Source organism: Corapipo altera, unplaced genomic scaffold, assembly GCF_003945725.1.
Source record: "Corapipo altera isolate COAL_440 unplaced genomic scaffold, ASM394572v1 268, whole genome shotgun sequence".
Lineage (NCBI taxonomy): Eukaryota > Metazoa > Chordata > Aves > Passeriformes > Pipridae > Corapipo > Corapipo altera.
The window spans coordinates 6,546,829-6,564,492 of NW_020884901.1; the positions used below are offsets into that span (position 1 = coordinate 6,546,829).

At 40.0% G+C, this 17,664-nt stretch overlaps 1 protein-coding gene across 5 annotated transcripts in view; it reads left to right on the forward strand.

The window, feature by feature from the left end:
• Window positions 1–17,002, forward strand: part of CDK5RAP2 (CDK5 regulatory subunit associated protein 2) — a 72,325-nt gene extending 55,323 nt beyond the window's left edge. For 2 of the 5 annotated variants that reach the window (XM_027649851.1, XM_027649852.1), the window contains exons 30-39: window positions 3,912–4,028; window positions 4,299–4,488; window positions 4,697–4,818; window positions 6,167–6,415; window positions 7,258–7,350; window positions 7,625–7,884; window positions 10,170–10,316; window positions 12,198–12,336; window positions 15,398–15,444; window positions 16,331–17,002. In XM_027649851.1, coding sequence (XP_027505652.1) covers window positions 3,912–4,028; window positions 4,299–4,488; window positions 4,697–4,818; window positions 6,167–6,415; window positions 7,258–7,350; window positions 7,625–7,884; window positions 10,170–10,316; window positions 12,198–12,336; window positions 15,398–15,444; window positions 16,331–16,390 — 1,424 coding nt within the window. In that variant the 3' untranslated portion in view covers window positions 16,391–17,002. The remainder of the gene's footprint in view (window positions 1–3,911; window positions 4,029–4,298; window positions 4,489–4,696; window positions 4,819–6,166; window positions 6,416–7,257; window positions 7,351–7,624; window positions 7,885–10,169; window positions 10,317–12,197; window positions 12,337–15,397; window positions 15,445–16,330) is intronic. The other 3 variants (XM_027649853.1, XM_027649854.1, XM_027649855.1) reach the window with 2 other exon arrangements.
• The last annotated feature ends 662 nt before the right edge of the window (window positions 17,003–17,664 follow it).

Consider the following 17,664-nt stretch of genomic DNA (forward strand, 5'->3'; position numbering starts at 1 on the left):
GCTACTGATCCAAAGTAGGAATTGTGTAGAATTAGCTTTCCTGTCCCATGTACACCTGGGGCAGTCAGCACAGCACCACTGCCAGCTGCAGATGCCTCCTCTGGAATTTTCTGACTGCTCTATAGCCAGCTTGTGTTTACACACAGGGACAAAATGCCTGTAAGACAGAGCCTGGGCCGTGTCAGCTTGTCATTGGAGTTGATTGGTGGGATAAATGTGTCCTGGACAAAATGCCACCGTGAGGTTTTAATGAGAAATACCTGACAGCGACTGATGGAAATTTTAACATGGAGTTGGTTTTCATTCCAAACTCTAATATAAAGCAGCGGATGAAAAATGCTAAGAATAGTTATGCAAATTGGGAGTCAGTGCTCTCTGTTGCTGGTGTTCAGCATCTCTGAAAGCCAAGCTCTGAGCTGTGTTTAAAACTTTTCACGAGGAGATAGCCAGCTTTCACTAAAAGGATGCTTTTGGAGCACCTTTGAAGCACCCTGTACCTGCACTTCACTTTGCTCTCACTCTCCCACATTCCCCCCACAGGACAATTGATTAATATGCAATATTACTCAGACTGAAAGCAGGCAATAAATACAGACATACTTTCCTTTGCCTTAGTTTCACTAATACTGACATTAGATTCATTATGTTTTACATCACCCCATGATGCATTTCTGTTGTTGTTTAAATGGAGGCAACCTGCACATGGCAGTTTGCTTTCAGGGATAATTTACAGTGATGGAAAGGTGGATAAAAAGCATCCATTTCATCCTTGAAGTATTTACACTGCTGGAAAGGCATTCTGTGCTCGTGAAATAACCACACTGAAACACTTCCAACTCTTTTACAGCTTCATAAAGATTCTGGCAAGGGCATCCATTAATGCAGTGAAAGTATATTTTCTTTATAAACTGTCTTATGCCTTCCATCTGTCTTCTTGTTGCCTTAGCGCATCTACCAATGCATGGAGGAGAAATTTTGAAAAGTAAAGGAAAAAAACTACCTGTTAGAACAGCTCCTTTTTGCTACTATGTACTTTCAGTCCTTATTTCTCTCTGTACTGAAGACCTGTTTCATGAGATCAGATAAGCCTGTGCTCTCTTCTAATAATGGTGCTCCTTTTTTTCCTAATAGATGAGATTTCTTTCAGTGTAAAAAGAAGTTCACAAGTGAAGTTTGAGGCAGATTCCTGAAGGCATGGGGTGATAGGGCAAGGGGGAATGGCCTTAAGCTGAAGGATGGTAGGTTTAGATTGAATATTAGAAAGAAATTCTTCCCTCTAAGGGAAGAAGGTGAGGCCCTGGCACAGGTTGCCCAGAGAAGCTGTGGCTGCCCCTGGATCCCTGGAAATGTTCAAGACCAGGTTGGATGAGGCTTGGAGCAACCTGGGCTAGTGGAAGGTGTCCCTGCCCATGGCAGGGGGTGGAATGAGATGAATTTTAAGATCTCTTCCCACCCAAACCACTCTGTGATTCTATGAATTCAATACTTTTAACTTAATATCCTTGGTTAGTTTTCCTTTAAAACAAAAAGCCAAGTTGTAACATACTTAATTGTTGATGAGAGCCTGCTAAATTCATGATATTGAATCATTTGTTCAACTGAAGTTATTGCATAGATTTATTCTTGTCTAGTAAATATTATACGGATGTACATACACACATCTGCCCACTATTTTTGCTGTGTTATTTTTAATATTTAGATTCTCTAAGTATTTAAATGCCTCTGGGCTTCCAGTATTCTATAAATGACTCAAGTGCTGGTAATGACTACATCGTTCCTGTAGAGCTGAGGTTTGCAGTGCAAGTAGAACTAAAATAATTGCTTCAATCATTTCAAATGTTAGGCTTCAAAATAAAATCAAAGATTTAATTTTGAGTTTCCCAGGTTTCAAATGTTATTAATGGCAGTTAACATTAAAATAGGGGTTTCTTTGCTTTTTTAACCCATAAGTGACTGTCTCTACTCAGAATTCTCTTCATCTGTCAATGCCTTTATTTTGCTTTACCTGGGAATGAATATTTTCTTCCTCTTTGCTGTGATTTTCAATAGTGCCTTTCTTTCAGTCAGTGTTTCCTTTGAAACCTTCAAGGTATGCTTCCTTAGCACTCACTTTTTCAGCACAAAACAGAATGAGAACTCAAGTGTATTGCAATTGTGGGTCCTGATGCTCCACTTTCCTCTGGTTAGATGGACCTTTGCCTCTGTGGAGAGTGTAATTGATGTCAGCAGGGCTCTGCACAGAAGTAGTAGTCTCAATAGTGGGTCAAATTGCAGGATTGTGTCCCTATTACCACTGGCTCTACATTATCCCTTATTATGTAAGATAACTACTAGTTATATTCTAAAGCCTTTCAGTAGAACTGTGATAGCATAACTTTTCAAATAGGATAAAGCTGGGTGATGGGCAATAAATTAAATTAGAATCAAGATGAGACCATCAAGCCTTGCCACTTCAACTTGAATTGCTTTGTTAAAGTCTGAAAAGGGAAAAGCCTTTTGAGTTCACATAGCTGCCTCAACTCTTTAACATATAGATAGTGAAATGCCATTAGTGCCAGGCTTCTGGAGCCTTTGAGTCTTTCAGTAGTGACAAGAGGTGCATATCATGGCACACTACATCCCAGTTAGGCAGTGGGTAAAAGCTTCAATTGGGATTACAATAAAATGAGATTACTCAGAGGAAGTGCAGCACATCAAATTGAATTGAACTGCTAGAGCTGAAAGGCATCCTCCTCGTACATTCAGCTAATTTTTTTTGCCAGCTGGTTATTTCTCTATTAACCAAATACTTGACACTCTTGTAGTTATCTCAGGAGATACTAGGATAACCAATCAACTGAAAAATACTTTTAATTCCAGTGGGTCCTGAAGTCTTTTACTGACTATGAGAAGGTTGTAAAGGGCAATAACAATTACTTGACTTGCATTTCAGAGGCAGCACCTTGAGAGTGGAATGTGGCACTTTCCAGGCTGCACCATAACAGTGCACTTGGGGGATGAGTAACATAAATACAGTACATTATGAGGAGTGCCTGGGCTGGAATTTGACTGACTGGATACAGGATTTAACACTTATATTCATATGACTAACACAATAAGATCCCCAGGGTAGGATTCATCACCCTTATCTTTCTGAAATTTAGACATCTAAATCTGTGCTGGTTTTCCAAAGCTTCTCATGGAGGCAGTGGAGAGAAGTGCAGCTCTTGGAGAACAGGGCTCTCACCCACAGAGAGGTGTGGAGAGGATGCTCACATGGGGTGAGCTGCTCTCTGGAGGGGCCTGTTCCTCCCTGTGGCTGCTGATGGTTGATCAAGTCGGGCTCAGTTACCTGAATTTTAGATACACAAATTTAAGAGGGATGAATCTTCATCCCTGTGGTCATAAATCTGTTCTCAGTTTGTAATCAGAGGCCAAGACAGTGACTCTTGGCTGTGTGGTAACAGATCTCTTGCCAGACTATTTATGTTACTCCTGCATTAGTCCCTGTGGATTAGTTGGTAGCATCTAGTTGTTCTCTCACTAAATACAGTGGAGTATGAGCAGAGTAAGACTAAAATATATGGTAAACCCTCCAACAGTTTTCAAATCATAGAAATGTCACAAAATACTCCTGCATTTTGTCCTGTTGGGATATTAACTGATAGGTAAAGACTGCTGGGGATAATTCTGCAATTTTGGTAATGGTTGCCCAGCAATGAGAGATACTTGTGATGCTCAGGGCTTTGGATTACTTGGCATTAACCTGAGCTGCCTTTTAGCCTGTAGTGATAACCTTCAAAATATATAGTGGAGAAATAGCTTTCATAACATGTTTTTCTGCAATTTTTTAAATTGTTCTTGTCTGGAAAGTTTAATCTTTAATGACCTAGAGATGACTCATAAATCATCTTTTATGTATATATTTATAGGTTCTGCAAACATTTTTATCCATGGCTCAGAGCAGCATAATTCCCTCACTTCTGAAATACATTTCCTGAGGAAGCAAAATCAAGTTCTGAATGCAATGTTAGCAAAAGGATCCAGAGGTAAAAACGTGAACTGTGCTTTACAGGAGTAGCCTGCAACTCATTCCAGATCAGAAAACAATAAAATAGTCACATTCTACTCGTTAAACTGACTTAACCATTCTCCCAACCCCTGAAATTCCATGCTCAACCATAAGCATCTAAGCTGGGATTAACAATAATAAGAGTAGCAGCTGTTATTTTCTGATAGTCTCTGAAAAAGCTGATTTAGTTAAAAACCATAACTTTAGTGGGGGCACTACAGATACCTTGTGTTTCTTCTTGTTTCAGATAAACAAAAGGAAAATGAAAAGTTAAGAGAGTCTCTTTCTAAGAAAAGTGCAATCATTGAGCATCTTCAGGAGGATCATGAGTGCATCAAGAAGGAAAACGAAAAGTTGCAAAAACAAATTTGCCAAAAGGAAGATGAAATCAGATACCTGACATGTCAAATTTACAGCAGTCGTAATGAATTAAACAGGTATTGATTCTGTCCACGTTTAAACAGTCATTTAGAGAAGAAGATTGTCAATGTGACAAGCACGTGTTTAGCCATAGCCATTAACATTAATGAGGTGCATGGATATATTCAAAAGGCAAGGCAAGAATTATGGAGGGAAAGAGGAATGGATTTTAGATTTTGAAAAAAAAAAAAGAATTTAACTCAGCTGTTTATTGGGACTTAACAGGTTGCAAACAGAAATCAATGTAAAGCAACATCAGATCTCTGAGAATGAGAAGTTACTGCAGTCGCTGCGGACAGAGATCAAGGTGTATGAAAAGCTGGAAGAAGCAAGAAGGAAGAGGACAGGTATAAATGCACAAAATTTGCCCTTGCAACCCTTCCCTCTGAATATGACCTTGTAGGGCTGGGTCACTGTTTCTGTGCTTTTGCTTCTCTGCTGTGCAGAGAGAACTGACAACTTGCTAATCAAATGCTGCTTTTTACTTGGTGTCACTGCCAGGCTGTTTGAGATGTTGACTGCACACACCCCAAGTTTCCTTTGTCTTCTAGCTAAGCTAAAAACAAGAATTGAAGTTTTAGTGGCTCAGGCTTCCTGGGAATCTTAGATATTTACTTGTCATCTAAATACCTGCTGCTGCATCCTCACAGGTCGTGCTTACTCAGGTAGCTTGTGCTTTCTCTTGGCTGAAGGTGAGGGTATGGCTTCTCCCTGGGGCTGGGAGAAGTGCTGGCACTGCTTTCTGAACGAGCTGTTTAATAATTTCCAGTCCACTTTGATGACACTAAAGGTGAGAAGAGGACTGGAGCTCACCTGAGTTCTTTCTACCCCTTGTAAGGAAGCTGTGCCACCACGTAGCTGTTGGTGTGGTGAGATAAAAGAGTGGAATGCTGCTCGTTGCTGCATTCCCCTTACCAGATCCAGCAAATTCCTTGTTGGAAGTTCTTGTAAAAGGTGATTTTTTTTCTCCCTGCTCCTCTGATATGCCCTGCTGCCACTGGATTTCCTGCCTGGCTGCAGCAGAAGAGCCCTGTTGGCACAAGGCTTTAAGCCAAAGTGGGCTCAGGGTGGAAGTGATTGTCCTTGTGGAACTGGTGATGCCATTAGAGAGTAGCAGCACCCTCCTCATGTAGCTCAGCTCCTTCCCACTGTCTTGAGAACACCCTCATCACTCTGATTTCAGCAGGAAAGAATACATGGAATTGTTTGTGTGCTGATCTCTTTCTGTGAAAAGGCAAACACAGCCCTTGCTTTTTTACGTGTTCAGATTTGTTCCTCTCGTTGCCAGGTGATCACTACTTTGTTTTTAATTCTGTGTATAAAATTAAACTCCCAATTCTACTTCATCCCTCCTCTGTACTCTGAGATTACCCATTCCTTTTTCTTTCCCCAGACTGTGCATTACTGAGTTTCAGATTTTGTAAATCCTCTTCATTCTGTTTTTATCACATTTTTTAGCTTTTGACTTGAGACTTAGTAGCTTTAATAGACAAAGTGAAAAGTAATTTTCTACTCTTTAAATTTTTCCTGGGTAGAAGCAATTAAGACGCACTTTTTTGTTTATCTCAATGCTGTTTGTAGTTAATTTTTAATATTGAGGATAACACTGGCTATAACTTACTTGCTGAGTGTTCTAGTAGCTAATATTTTTTAGTAGTTAAAGATGTTTAAGTGTTTCTTTTGAAATTGTCTCAGATCCCAGATGTGATGCCTCAGAGGAATTCAGAAAAGATCAGAATAATCCACTTGACTTACACGAACTGTTGACTGAAATACAGAGTCTGCGGGTGCAGCTGGAAAGGAGCATCGAGACCAACAAGTCCTTGCATGAAAAATTAGAGGAACAGCTTTCCAAAGGAAAGAGGGAGGAAGTGGCATCAGTGTCAGCTGTTAATATCAACTGTCTTTTCAAACCAGGATCTCAGCACTGTGCAGGAGTGAATGGTACTGTGCTGTGTGTGCTTTTGCTGTGCTGTGGAACCCGTGCCTGGCTCTTTAAAGATGCTCTAAAAGCCTTATACAACATCAGCTGCACCCACATCCCTTTCCTGGTAGAGCTGTTCGTGCAGGGGGTGTGAAGTGAAATTTTCCTTACCTGGGGGTTTTTTTTTCACTCCAGAGCTCTGTAGTGTTTGTAAGGGTGAGTAAATATTACCCAAGAATGATCAATAAATGCACTAAATGGGCTCTGGATAAATCACTTGTCCCTTTTTTGCCCTTGAGGAATATTTTACCTTTATTTCAATCACTTTTAAGTGATGCTGTTTTAGCAAATCAAGGAAAATGTAATGTTTACACTCAGATTATTGTTCCAATATAAATGTACATGGGATGCAGAGGGCATGAAAATCTTCCTTGCTGCTTAAAGTGCTCTGCATAGTAACAGCTTTCCATACATCCAGCATACAGTCAGAAAAACTCCTTGGAATGTCAACAGCTGACTTTATTAGGTTTTTAGGTTGCTGTCTTTACTCATAAGTGCTTAGGGAATTTGGAAGATCTTTAGTCTGGTAGTGTGGAGAGTGTCATACTTCTTGTGAAATTAATGGGAAGCTTACATTTGCTAATTAAAATATACTCTTCAGGAGGTATTTTAGATATTTTTACTATTTTGAGAGATATCTAGAACTTTGGAGAGATGCTAAAATACAAGAGTAGGTAAATACTGGAAGATTCCTGAGTCCAAGTGCAGCATCAGCAATAAAAGGAGCAGAAATAGAGTTGGGAAGTTTTTTAATGGATGTAAACATCTACTTATAAGAGTTTTCCTTCTCCCTTTTTATATGTAGAAAACCTTTGCAAATGCCCTGCTGCCAGCAGAAACATTTGTGAGCAGCAGAAGCAGAGGAGTGGACGTTGCATTTCACTGGGGAAAACAGGTACGTCCAAATGTGTCCTAAATATGAGTTATGACCCTGAGATGAGCTCAGTTGGTCAGAGCCTGGTGCTAATAATGCCAAGGTTGTGGGTTCAATCCCTGTATAAGCCATTCATTTAAGAGTTGGACTTTAAAATCCTTATGGGTCCCTTCCAGCTCAGAATATTCCGTGATCCTGTAACTGTCGGTACCTCAGACGTGTGGTTTGAGAGAAATTTAGTGTCAATCGGTTCTGCACGTAAGGATAAAAGAAGTCCACTGTTTTTCTGCCCCAGGTACACTCCCAGCCCCTAAGGATGATGTAGACAGTGCTTCCCACTGCAGCAGCACCTCCTGCTCCAGCACCACGTGCACCCCTCGCCTGGTGCCCGGACACGGGGTGTGGGCGGACAAAAACGGGCGCCACGTGCTGGGGCTGATCGAGGACTACGAGGCCCTGAGGAAACAGATCACAGAGGGGCAGCAGGTCCTGGCAGAAATGGACATTTCCCTGAGAGACATCACTGGTACGAAGCTGCAGGAGCCTGGAGTAAAGGTAAGAAGAGAAAGCTGCTAAAGGAGGGTGAATTTATAGAAGAAGAAGAAGAACCGGGTTAATTGTGCAGCAGGCAGTGAATGACTCAGGACACCTCAACCTTCACAGTCCAAGCCTCATCTAGGTACAGGCACTTATTTGTGATTCTGAGTTAATGAGGCTACAGGTAAATTAGTTAATTCTGGTGCTTTAAGCAATCTTAGCTTTACTTGCAACTTGAAATGAGGTAAAACTACTTGTTTTTATGTGAAAAGTGGTGTTTGTTATGCTGGAAATGATAAAAAAGCCAAATGAAAGCAACAACAGAAAACCTCAGGTAAAAGTCTGAAATGCTTTAAAGAGGGCATAAAGTAGTGGTGTGTAAAAATAATCTAAGGATAAAACTAATTGAGATTTTCTTGTAATGCAGGTTTGAGACTAATGCAGGAAATATGAGACAATTAAAAGAAATGGGATACAGAGCTAATAAAGTTCCCCACTTAGTTGAATTCAGCCCTTTAGTAACACCAAGTTGTAACTGTACATTAATGATTGATGCATGCTAATGAGGGTTGTTTCATATTACATTCCTATTCAGGGAAGCTTTTTAATATTTTTTTCACTTCTTGATATCAGCTGAGCATTTTAGCAATATCAGTGGCTATCCAGAGACTGGAATATCTTATTAATGATCAAATATTGTCTTCTGGAACACAGTGTATCATCCTTTGTGCATCCTGTGACACAGTAATAACAAGTCATGGTGCTCTTGCTGTAATCTTAAACATAACAATGTTTAAACCAATCAAATGTTTGTGTTGTCTTGAATAATGTCAGTCCTTTTCCTCTAGACTCAGGAGAACTAGTTAGTTTTTACTTCTGCTCATTTTTTCTTATGTAATATTTTTAATTCCTGGACACAGTTAATGATGGCATATTTGGGGTGGATTGAAAAGATAAATTTGCCTACAAGCTTCAATTAAAGGGAAGGAACAGTCTGTGCATGTCTGTGGCATCTAATAAAGAACTAAGAAACTTAAACCCCAACAGGACAGGCTTGGAACAGGCACTGAAAACAACAGCCAGTGGTAAAAATAATGAACCATTGGCATGGAGAGTGCTCAGAGACACTTACTGGAGGAATTTTAAAAATGATTATGCCAATATTTGAAAAATTCCATGTAATGCTTTCCTGCCTTGGAGTGGAAAAGAAAACTAAGTGACTAATGAAGGTCCTTTTCACCCCTATGATTTTATGATAATATAAGTGTTGTAAAAACCATTCCTGCTGCTCTTCAAAAACCAGAAGGTCTTAACTGCAGGGATAAATTTGTGCTACTTATTTTTGCAGTTATAATTAGTGAAGCTATTGAAGGTGCAGTCTTCCACAATTCTGAAATTCTTTTTGTGGTATCACATGTGTGCTCACCCAGGAAAATGATGCCTGAATGACAGTTAAGACTCTCTGAAGTATCATATATTTCCAAATGACCTAGTTAACATACTGATAATGACTGGAAAAGTAATCTCTCTAAGTTTTTAACTTGTTTTGTTGGTGTAAAGATAAAAGCAGTAAGTTTCACAATTTGCAGTTTCCTATCAAGTTTTACATCACTGAATTCTCAGACTACTTAGCAAATGGGATGTTTTATGTGACAGGAGGATTCTGGTTAGATAACAATGATAAATAAATATTCAGATTATATTCTGCATGGGGTAGGAACTGCAAATGCTTTTCTTTCATTACCCTTCCCCCTTCTGTAGCACCACTGCTTTGGTAATTCATTTGCTCCCCTCACATTCTTTCCCTCCTTTATTTCACATTTATGCAATTTCTTCAATTTGGTTTTCTCATCTGTCAGCAGAGGAAAACATTTTATGTGTGTCCTGATGGTTATTTTAGCATTAAATGGAACAGTTTAAAGGGTCTGCTAAGGAAGAAACATCTATATTGCTTAAATTGATGTCTGTAATCATTGACTTCCAAATAACATGACACGAAATGCAAATGGAGAAAGAAGAGAGTTGCCAACTGTTACCATGTGGCAAAGGAAATCTAGTAAATATAATCTATTCTTAATCATGGTTATTGATTAGGATGAATCCCCTCCCTCCCTGAAATTCTCAGATAATGCATAATTCATCAGCTTTTGTTAACTAACAAATTAGTTTTTATGGCAAACAATGTCTGTGTACATTATCTTAAATATGAAATCACACCCACTGGATTAAATCCATTCATTAAGATTACATTTCCATAATGTTTTAAGTATAAAATATGACATGTCTCTACTCCTGTGATACAGGTACCAGCCCAGGCATCCCTGCATGGCTTTTCCACAAATACTCACACAGTGCAGCAGATTTTAGAAGAGGCTGCACGTTTACTGAAGCTTCTCTGGAGAGTTTCCCTTCCCCTGAAAGCTGCACATGGTACTGCTCAGGGCCCTCAGGTACTGCTGGGTTTCACTGGAATTTGTTGGATTTGAGGTTTTTTTCTGCACTCTGATAATGTGTCAAGAGAGATGGACCAGTTTCAAACGTGTCCTTTGGGAAAATCTTTTGAAAATCATGAACCCAGGATGTCCAGTGTGTGCTGGTTCCTGTCCTGGTCATATTGTGTGCCCAGGTGTTAATTTACAACATACTTTATAATAAGATGTCACCTGTAACCCTGTTACAGGATATTCAGGAAACCCAGGCAGGTGGCAAATGTTCCACTTCTGCTAGAAAAGGTTTGGACTCCCTGTTATTTGAGCCAAATTCAATTTGATTATGTGTATTCCAGTAAGAACAGAAACATCAGCAACTTTGATGTAATCTCAGCTACAAAATGTTGTTGATGCCAGAACTGTAAAAGAGGATGCTTTTGTAAAAGTGTGACAAAACCCCAAGACAAGTTTTATAACATTTTAACTAAAAAGGATTGCACTATGCAAATGAATGAAAGTAAACTAAATTAGGAATGAATTATCTCTACTGTCAGAGTACCACCACTCAGCAATGCAACTGTTTCAAACTCTGGCTTTAAAATAAATCTGAAATGTTTTCACTGAGGTTTTTGTATGTGTTTTTTAAGGGAAATAGGATATTCCTGAAAAACCCCTCAAACTTTAGGAAAATAAACATTTTATATATAATTTCATAACATTTTTGGTGATGTTTTCTAGCATCCTTATATAGACACACAAAAGCAGAAGGAGTTTGCTGTCTGATATAGTCACTGATGTTTCAACTCCATATTTGGAATGTCTTGGCAAGTGTGTGTGCTTCCATTTTTATCCTCATGTGTGTAAGCTATAAAGACAGCTAAATGTTGGCCTGAGTTGCAGTATCTGAACATACCTCACACACACTCAGGGCTTTCAGTATGTGGGTGATGCATCTTGTGCTTCCCTGTCACACTGATCTGAACCTTCTTCATTTGGATCAGTCACTTACAAAAAGCTGACCTTAATGTGTGTGGGGATTTGAGTTCCCAGGATGCACCTAATTAGAGCCTAATAGAATCTTTTTTAAAGTTTCTTATCCAACATCCCAAGATCTTAAGGGTATTAGATTGCTTCTGATGTCTTAAATGCAGCATATGAAAGAATGTCTCTTGAAGCTTGATTGTAAAAGATACAGAGCATTCACTGCCTTCTCTGCAGCCCCACAGGAGTTGTGAGTAATCAGTTCTGCAGAGCTAAGTACTGGGGGCAAATTCCAGAGACACATTAATTAACAAGTGGCACAGGATTAAAAATGTGCAAGCTTAACTTTGCCCAAGGATCCAAATTGGTGATGCTGGAAGATGTGTCAGGGCTGCTCACCATCCTGTTTTGCAAGTTACTAACCATAACTTGGTTGGAACTGGTGAAAACTGAACCTTAATAATGATACTGGCAAATAATTTTGCAATTAAACCATCCTGTTTGTATGTCCAGTGCCTTTTAGCTCTTTGATAAAAGCAACACCAACTGTTAACAGAACACTGGAGGAGCAAGATGGAAATTCTGAACTGCAGACAGGACACTTGCTGATCCCATGGCACTGCCCTTCCTTATCTTTTCCAGTTTAGAAACAAAAATAGGCACTGGTGTTAAGACTTTCCCCAGTGTAATAGGAAAATTGTAGTTGTCTCCTGACAGGTGTCATAGAATCATAGAATCATGTCATAGGTGTCATGGGGGATGTGAATGAGGAAGGACAGGACTCAGACAACTTTCACTCCTTTAAGTTTTTCATACTCTAAGGAAGATTGAGAGTACTTGTACAAAAATATTGAGCAATTCCCAATGTAGATAATACTTCTATGTAATAGTTTAATGTAATATTTTCTTCTCTCAATTTAGGAGGAAGGTATGAAAGCAGAAATATTTCGATTACGGAAGAAACTGTCTGAGCAAGAGAAGAAGTTGCACAGCACAGTGAAACGCTTGCACTCCACAAACCAGCTGAAGGAAAACATGGAGAAAGTCATCATTGACCAGTGTAAGTCTGTGCTTTGTTAATGATTCTTATTTTATTTTTGTAGTCTGTGGCTACCTTTACAACTGGCATTCCCTCGTGCACTCCCAGCTGTTAGTGACAAACAGCTCAGGAGGTTCAGGCTGTGCCAGACTGATGGAGCCTCAGTCCAGTGGAAAAAAGTTGCCCAAAGTACAGAAGGCTGCAGAGAATATCATGGGAAGCAGTTCATGGTTTTACACAAACCACTGATAACATGTCAATCCATGCAGCTGCCCCTGATTGCCACTTGAGTTATTCCATTTTGGATACTATTTTTTCTATCTTGCAACAGTTCTGGACAGAGGCAAACCTACTGTTGCTATGGATCTTTTCAGCCAAAGATTTTGAGGTTGTCCTTCTCAGAATTGTGATTTTGCCTCAGTCTTAGTAAACATGGAATTAGGTTCTTAGATTTTCTAAGGTGGTGCCCTTGTAGCAAAGGAGATCTGTCAGTGCTCTGCACCAGACTGGGGAGTGCAGGAGAACAAGGCTCAGAATGAGGGAAACAAAAACTTATAATAAGTCTTTTTTTAAAGAAAAATTAGGACATGCTGTGAAATGATATTTTACCCTTAGCATCCCATATCTAGGAAATTAGCTGGAAACATGAAAACAAGTGGGACACGGGCAGTATTGTAGCTGTGTTAAGCCAGGTTTGAAGAGATCCATCTCTGCTGCTTTAGAGTTTAATCACTCACCAGAAGAGCTTTGAATGGATGAGTCCTCTACCTTCATGCTACAACAACATGTGTATCGTGGGAGGGGGATTTAATTTTCTTCTTTAAAAAGAAAATTAAAAAGTCCTTCCTTACCTCCTCTGAAGAGGTGGGACTGAATGGCTTGTCAGTCTGTGCTGGAGTGGCACTTGTGTTACCAATAATTCAGCTAGACTGGAAAATGTTCCACACCATACAAAGTTATAAAAATGGTCATAACACTATATGTGACTCAAGTCATTTAAATACAGTGTAGAGTGATAAATGTTATTTTGCTCCATAGCCTGTAACTTTTATATCTAAGGTCCGTATGTCTCCTGCCTGCAGATTTTTTGTTGTTTTAAGCATTTATGGGCTGGTTTTTGGTCACTTCTTTCAGAATTGTTATATTAAACGATGTACAAATTACTTGTATTAAATCATAAACTGTGTTTTGTTCAAGTTTTAAAGCTAAATAGCTCAGTTTGGGGTTGTCATATAAAAATCAAAGCTATTGTAGTATGTCTTTCCAAATAATATCCCTGGGGTAGATTTACTGGTGTAGTTTCTCCAGTTCCAGTGACATCTGGGACACACTGGGTAATTTCAGAACTAGGCAGGGTATAAATCAACAGCGATTTTTACCCTTGTAGCCAAAGTGTTGTCCCTCTGCCACTCCACCACTGTGGAAATGTGCAAACAGCACATCTCCCCCTAATTTTGCTCCCTCTTTGCAGGGCTTTGAGCCTCATCTGAACGAGGGGCTGAGAAACTGAAACCTGCATTTTCTGAAACCTCCGTAATGCAAAAGTGCTGCCTGGGGAGCAGCAGCTGTGCCAGCAGTGTCACAGCCTCCAAATTCTCTTCATGGGCTGAATTTAACATTTTTGATTTAGGAAAAAAATCTATTTGCCAGGTGAAATGAATTTACTAGCAGAGCTCTTATGAGCAGAGAGCACTCTGCTACACAGAAAGGCCTCGATGTGATTTTCTCTATGTTTCATTGATTATGGGAATTATGGATGTCGAGTTGCTTTCACCTTAAAGAGCAATTTAATAAATGTTTCTAATTTGCATCTGTACACAAATTCCTGACCAAGCATACAGCGAATCTGGGGGATCATGTGAAGCTGCTGGGTTTTTGTCAGGATGTTCACACTTGTTTTTGAGATTTCTTCCTTTCCCCTTTTGCTGCTAAGAAAGGAAAAGCATCGCTTTCCTTTCCATAGGTGACCTTGCCTGCCTTCATTCTCCACACATCCTGTTACCTGGCTACTCCACTGAGGATATTTAAGTTCCCTCTGTTATTTAGCTGAACATTCCTAAATATATTTAGAGGCAGAGACTGGAACATTCTTGTGGCTCAGAGTCTTCTGTGTGCTTTCTCTGGTGAGAGAACTCGTTGCTTGTAAACCTCCTCTGAACCTCTGAACGTGGAACAATGTGGTGCCAAATTGCAGTAATCTGCCAAGGGTGTAATTATCTCATGACAGCTCTACCCTTGGAGTTGTTGGGTTCTTACTGTTGTAATGAAAAATCTTTATTATGGGTAAATTGTTTATTTTTGAGACTGGAATATCAAATTGGTACTTGTGAGGGGTGTATTTCAGCAGTTATGGAGCTGACACAGATTAAAGACTCGCAGATTTAATCTGACATTTCTAAATACCAGTTTTGTTTGGGAGCATCCCCTCCTCTGTTCACAGGTCTCCTGCTGTCCCCACAGAGCCAAAGTAGCTGGATGAACAGAGAAAACTTGGAACCCTTCAGAACAAGCCCCTGACAGGATTTCCCCATGGTCCAGAGAGGGGTTGCCTTGTCCTTGAACTGCTGGAGGATCTAGGTGACTCCTTTTGCCACCTGCCCATGGTCCCCCCACAACATCTCCACTGCAAATTTTCTCTCTTCCCTACTAACTGCCCTCCCCAGCCCAAACAGGATACATAATGGCTCAAACTGGAGTTAAATCAGGCACCATCTCCCCTCAGAATGAGCAGAAAGTCTTCCTTTCTGCCTTAGGTGGAAGGAACCCGGCGCTCAGGGTCGCAGGGGCTGTTGGTGCCTGGGATGTTACACATAGTGCTGAGCTATTCCTGTTTCACATGGAATGTTCTTGGTGTGGCAGAAAACCTTCTAAACCACTTCCACGATGCTTAGATTTGAAAAGCAGATTATGGAATATAGGCCAGGAGTAGGAAATGGCATTCCAGGGGTGGCCTCTGGACCTGGCCTGTGGTCCTGAGGAAATTCTCCTGCTCAGATGTTATTTAATATTTGGTCATAAGACTTGAATACAGTGAATTTAGAAAGACCTGAAGTATTCTTTTTAATCACCTCTTTCTTTCCAGTGGTTTTAACTCATGATGTCTTGAAGAAAGCCAGAGGAAACCTGGAAGTAAGTAAAATTTTTGCTTGTTTTTAATTCCTTGGTATATGCTAATCAGAAATCTGCATTGCTGTGTCAGGAGTATTTTGCAGAATTAGTCTGATTTGCTTTAGGTTTGCTACCTAATCAAGTCTGGGTGACAGCAGTTTAGTATGATAAATAGTCTGCTATGTTTGATGTCTGAATTAAGAGTTTTATGACTGACCACATAAACAGCTAAACCCTCTCCTTCCTGATGCTTCCCTAGATTAATATTCATGTCTGTCATCACCTTCCAGCAGTTTATTTTCAGGTGATCACAGCCTGATAACCTGCCTGCTGAACAAGTTCACAGACATCCTTATTTAAAGCTGTGTATTAGTAACTGGTACACCTTTTATTTTTTAAACATGGACCCAACAGGCAAAGCTTTTGCAACCATCTCTTTGCTGGTGAAAGGTATTAAATCACTGGGAGTGTTTAAATAATCACTGCTCAGATATAATTTCTCCCAGAAGGTTCAGACTTTGCTCCCAGAAGGATGTAATACACCTCTTGACTGCTAAATCCCAACCTTCTCCTCACACCCCTCCACTGTGAATGACTGTACAGTTCCCAGCCCCTCCTTGAATTTTCCTCTAACCTTTTCTGTGCACCCCTTCTCCCTCATCCCCATCAGTGCCTCCTTCAGCACTTCCCTGTGCAGCTGCTGTGCTGTTGTCTCAGCCCTGCCTCAGGTAGAAAGTGATGACATAAAAGAGTCTTTCTGCTTACAAAAGTCTTATCACTTTAATTTGAAGATCTGCTGAACACAGAAGCTCCTATTTGCAGCTCCTTGTGCAGCAGGATGGGGTAGGGACAAATTGTGGGCATCAAAGTACTGTACAATAACAGTAATTATTGCTTTTCTAACCAGGTCCCACCAGCTGAGAATCAAAAATCACCTTCCTACACCAGCAAAAAGAGGATTCTCTGAAGGAGAAAGTTCTGCTAGCACAGACTGGTCCTGGGAGTTGTTTGCTTCATGCTGCCTTACTATTTATTGATGTAAAAATGTTTGTTCAGCTCTTTTAATGGAATCAGCCTTTGACCAAAAAAAAAAAAAAAAAGAGGACAAAAAAAGAATTCTTTTGGTAAATAACTTATTTAACATTTTCTGTAATGTAAAGATGGTTTTTAATATTTATTACAGAAGCAAGGTACTGCAGGTACTGAGGAAAAATCCAGATTTTTTTTTTTAAAAAGTTGGCACATTTGAAATTTTATATTTGTAATTGTCATGTTATAAACCCATTTGTTGTTATAGTCAAACAGGTCCAGAAAGAGTCAAGAATATGATCCACCTTCCACTGTTTCTCTACTGCTAAAACAATGTAGGTTAAAAAAAAAAAAAAAGATTCTGTCAGTTGTCATTATTTTGTAGAAATGTGAAAAAATGTTCAATATTTTAAAGCATTTTAACCATCTCTGGAAGATTCTTCTGGAAGCTGCCTGATGCTGGGCTTTCTTACTGTCCTGTTAGGAAGTTAGATTGATGCTGTGTCTGAAAATGTAGAATCAGACAATTAAAATGGAAATTAATCACAAATGTGTTTGTGTTATTTTGTTTAAAACCTCAGACTTCAAGCATTACTGAACAAAGAAACCACATCAGAGGGTGCCTTTGCTGAGTGGCACAAAGTGAACTGGGAAAATAGTTTAACCCTAACACGACCATAATACAGCGATTTTTGGTTACAAAGGTAGACTTTGTTGTGCAATCATGGTTTTATTGAACTAATTTTAAAAATCATAGAATGGTTTGGGTTGGAAGGGACCTTAAAGATGATCTCATTCCACCCCCTGCCATGGGCAGGGACACCTTCCACTAGCCCAGGTTGCTCCAAGCCCCGTCCAACCTGGCCTTGGACACTTCCAGGGATGGGACAGACACAGCTTCTCTGAGCAACTCTTTTCCTAATATCCAACCTAAACTTACTCTTCTAGTTTGAAGCCTTTCCCCCTTGTCCAGGCCCTTGTAAACAGTCTCTCCCCATCTTTCCTGAGGGTCCCCTTCAGGTCCTGGAAGGCCACAATTAGGTCACCCCAAAGCCTTCTCTTCTCCAGGCTGAACAATCCCAATTCTCTCAGCCTTTCCTCACAGGAGAGGTCACAGATAATCTGGTCCTTGGCACTGGGGATGGTCTCTCCCATTCCATACTTCCACACAACCATTTTTTTTTATTGGAGGAAACCAACCTAAAGCCCTGC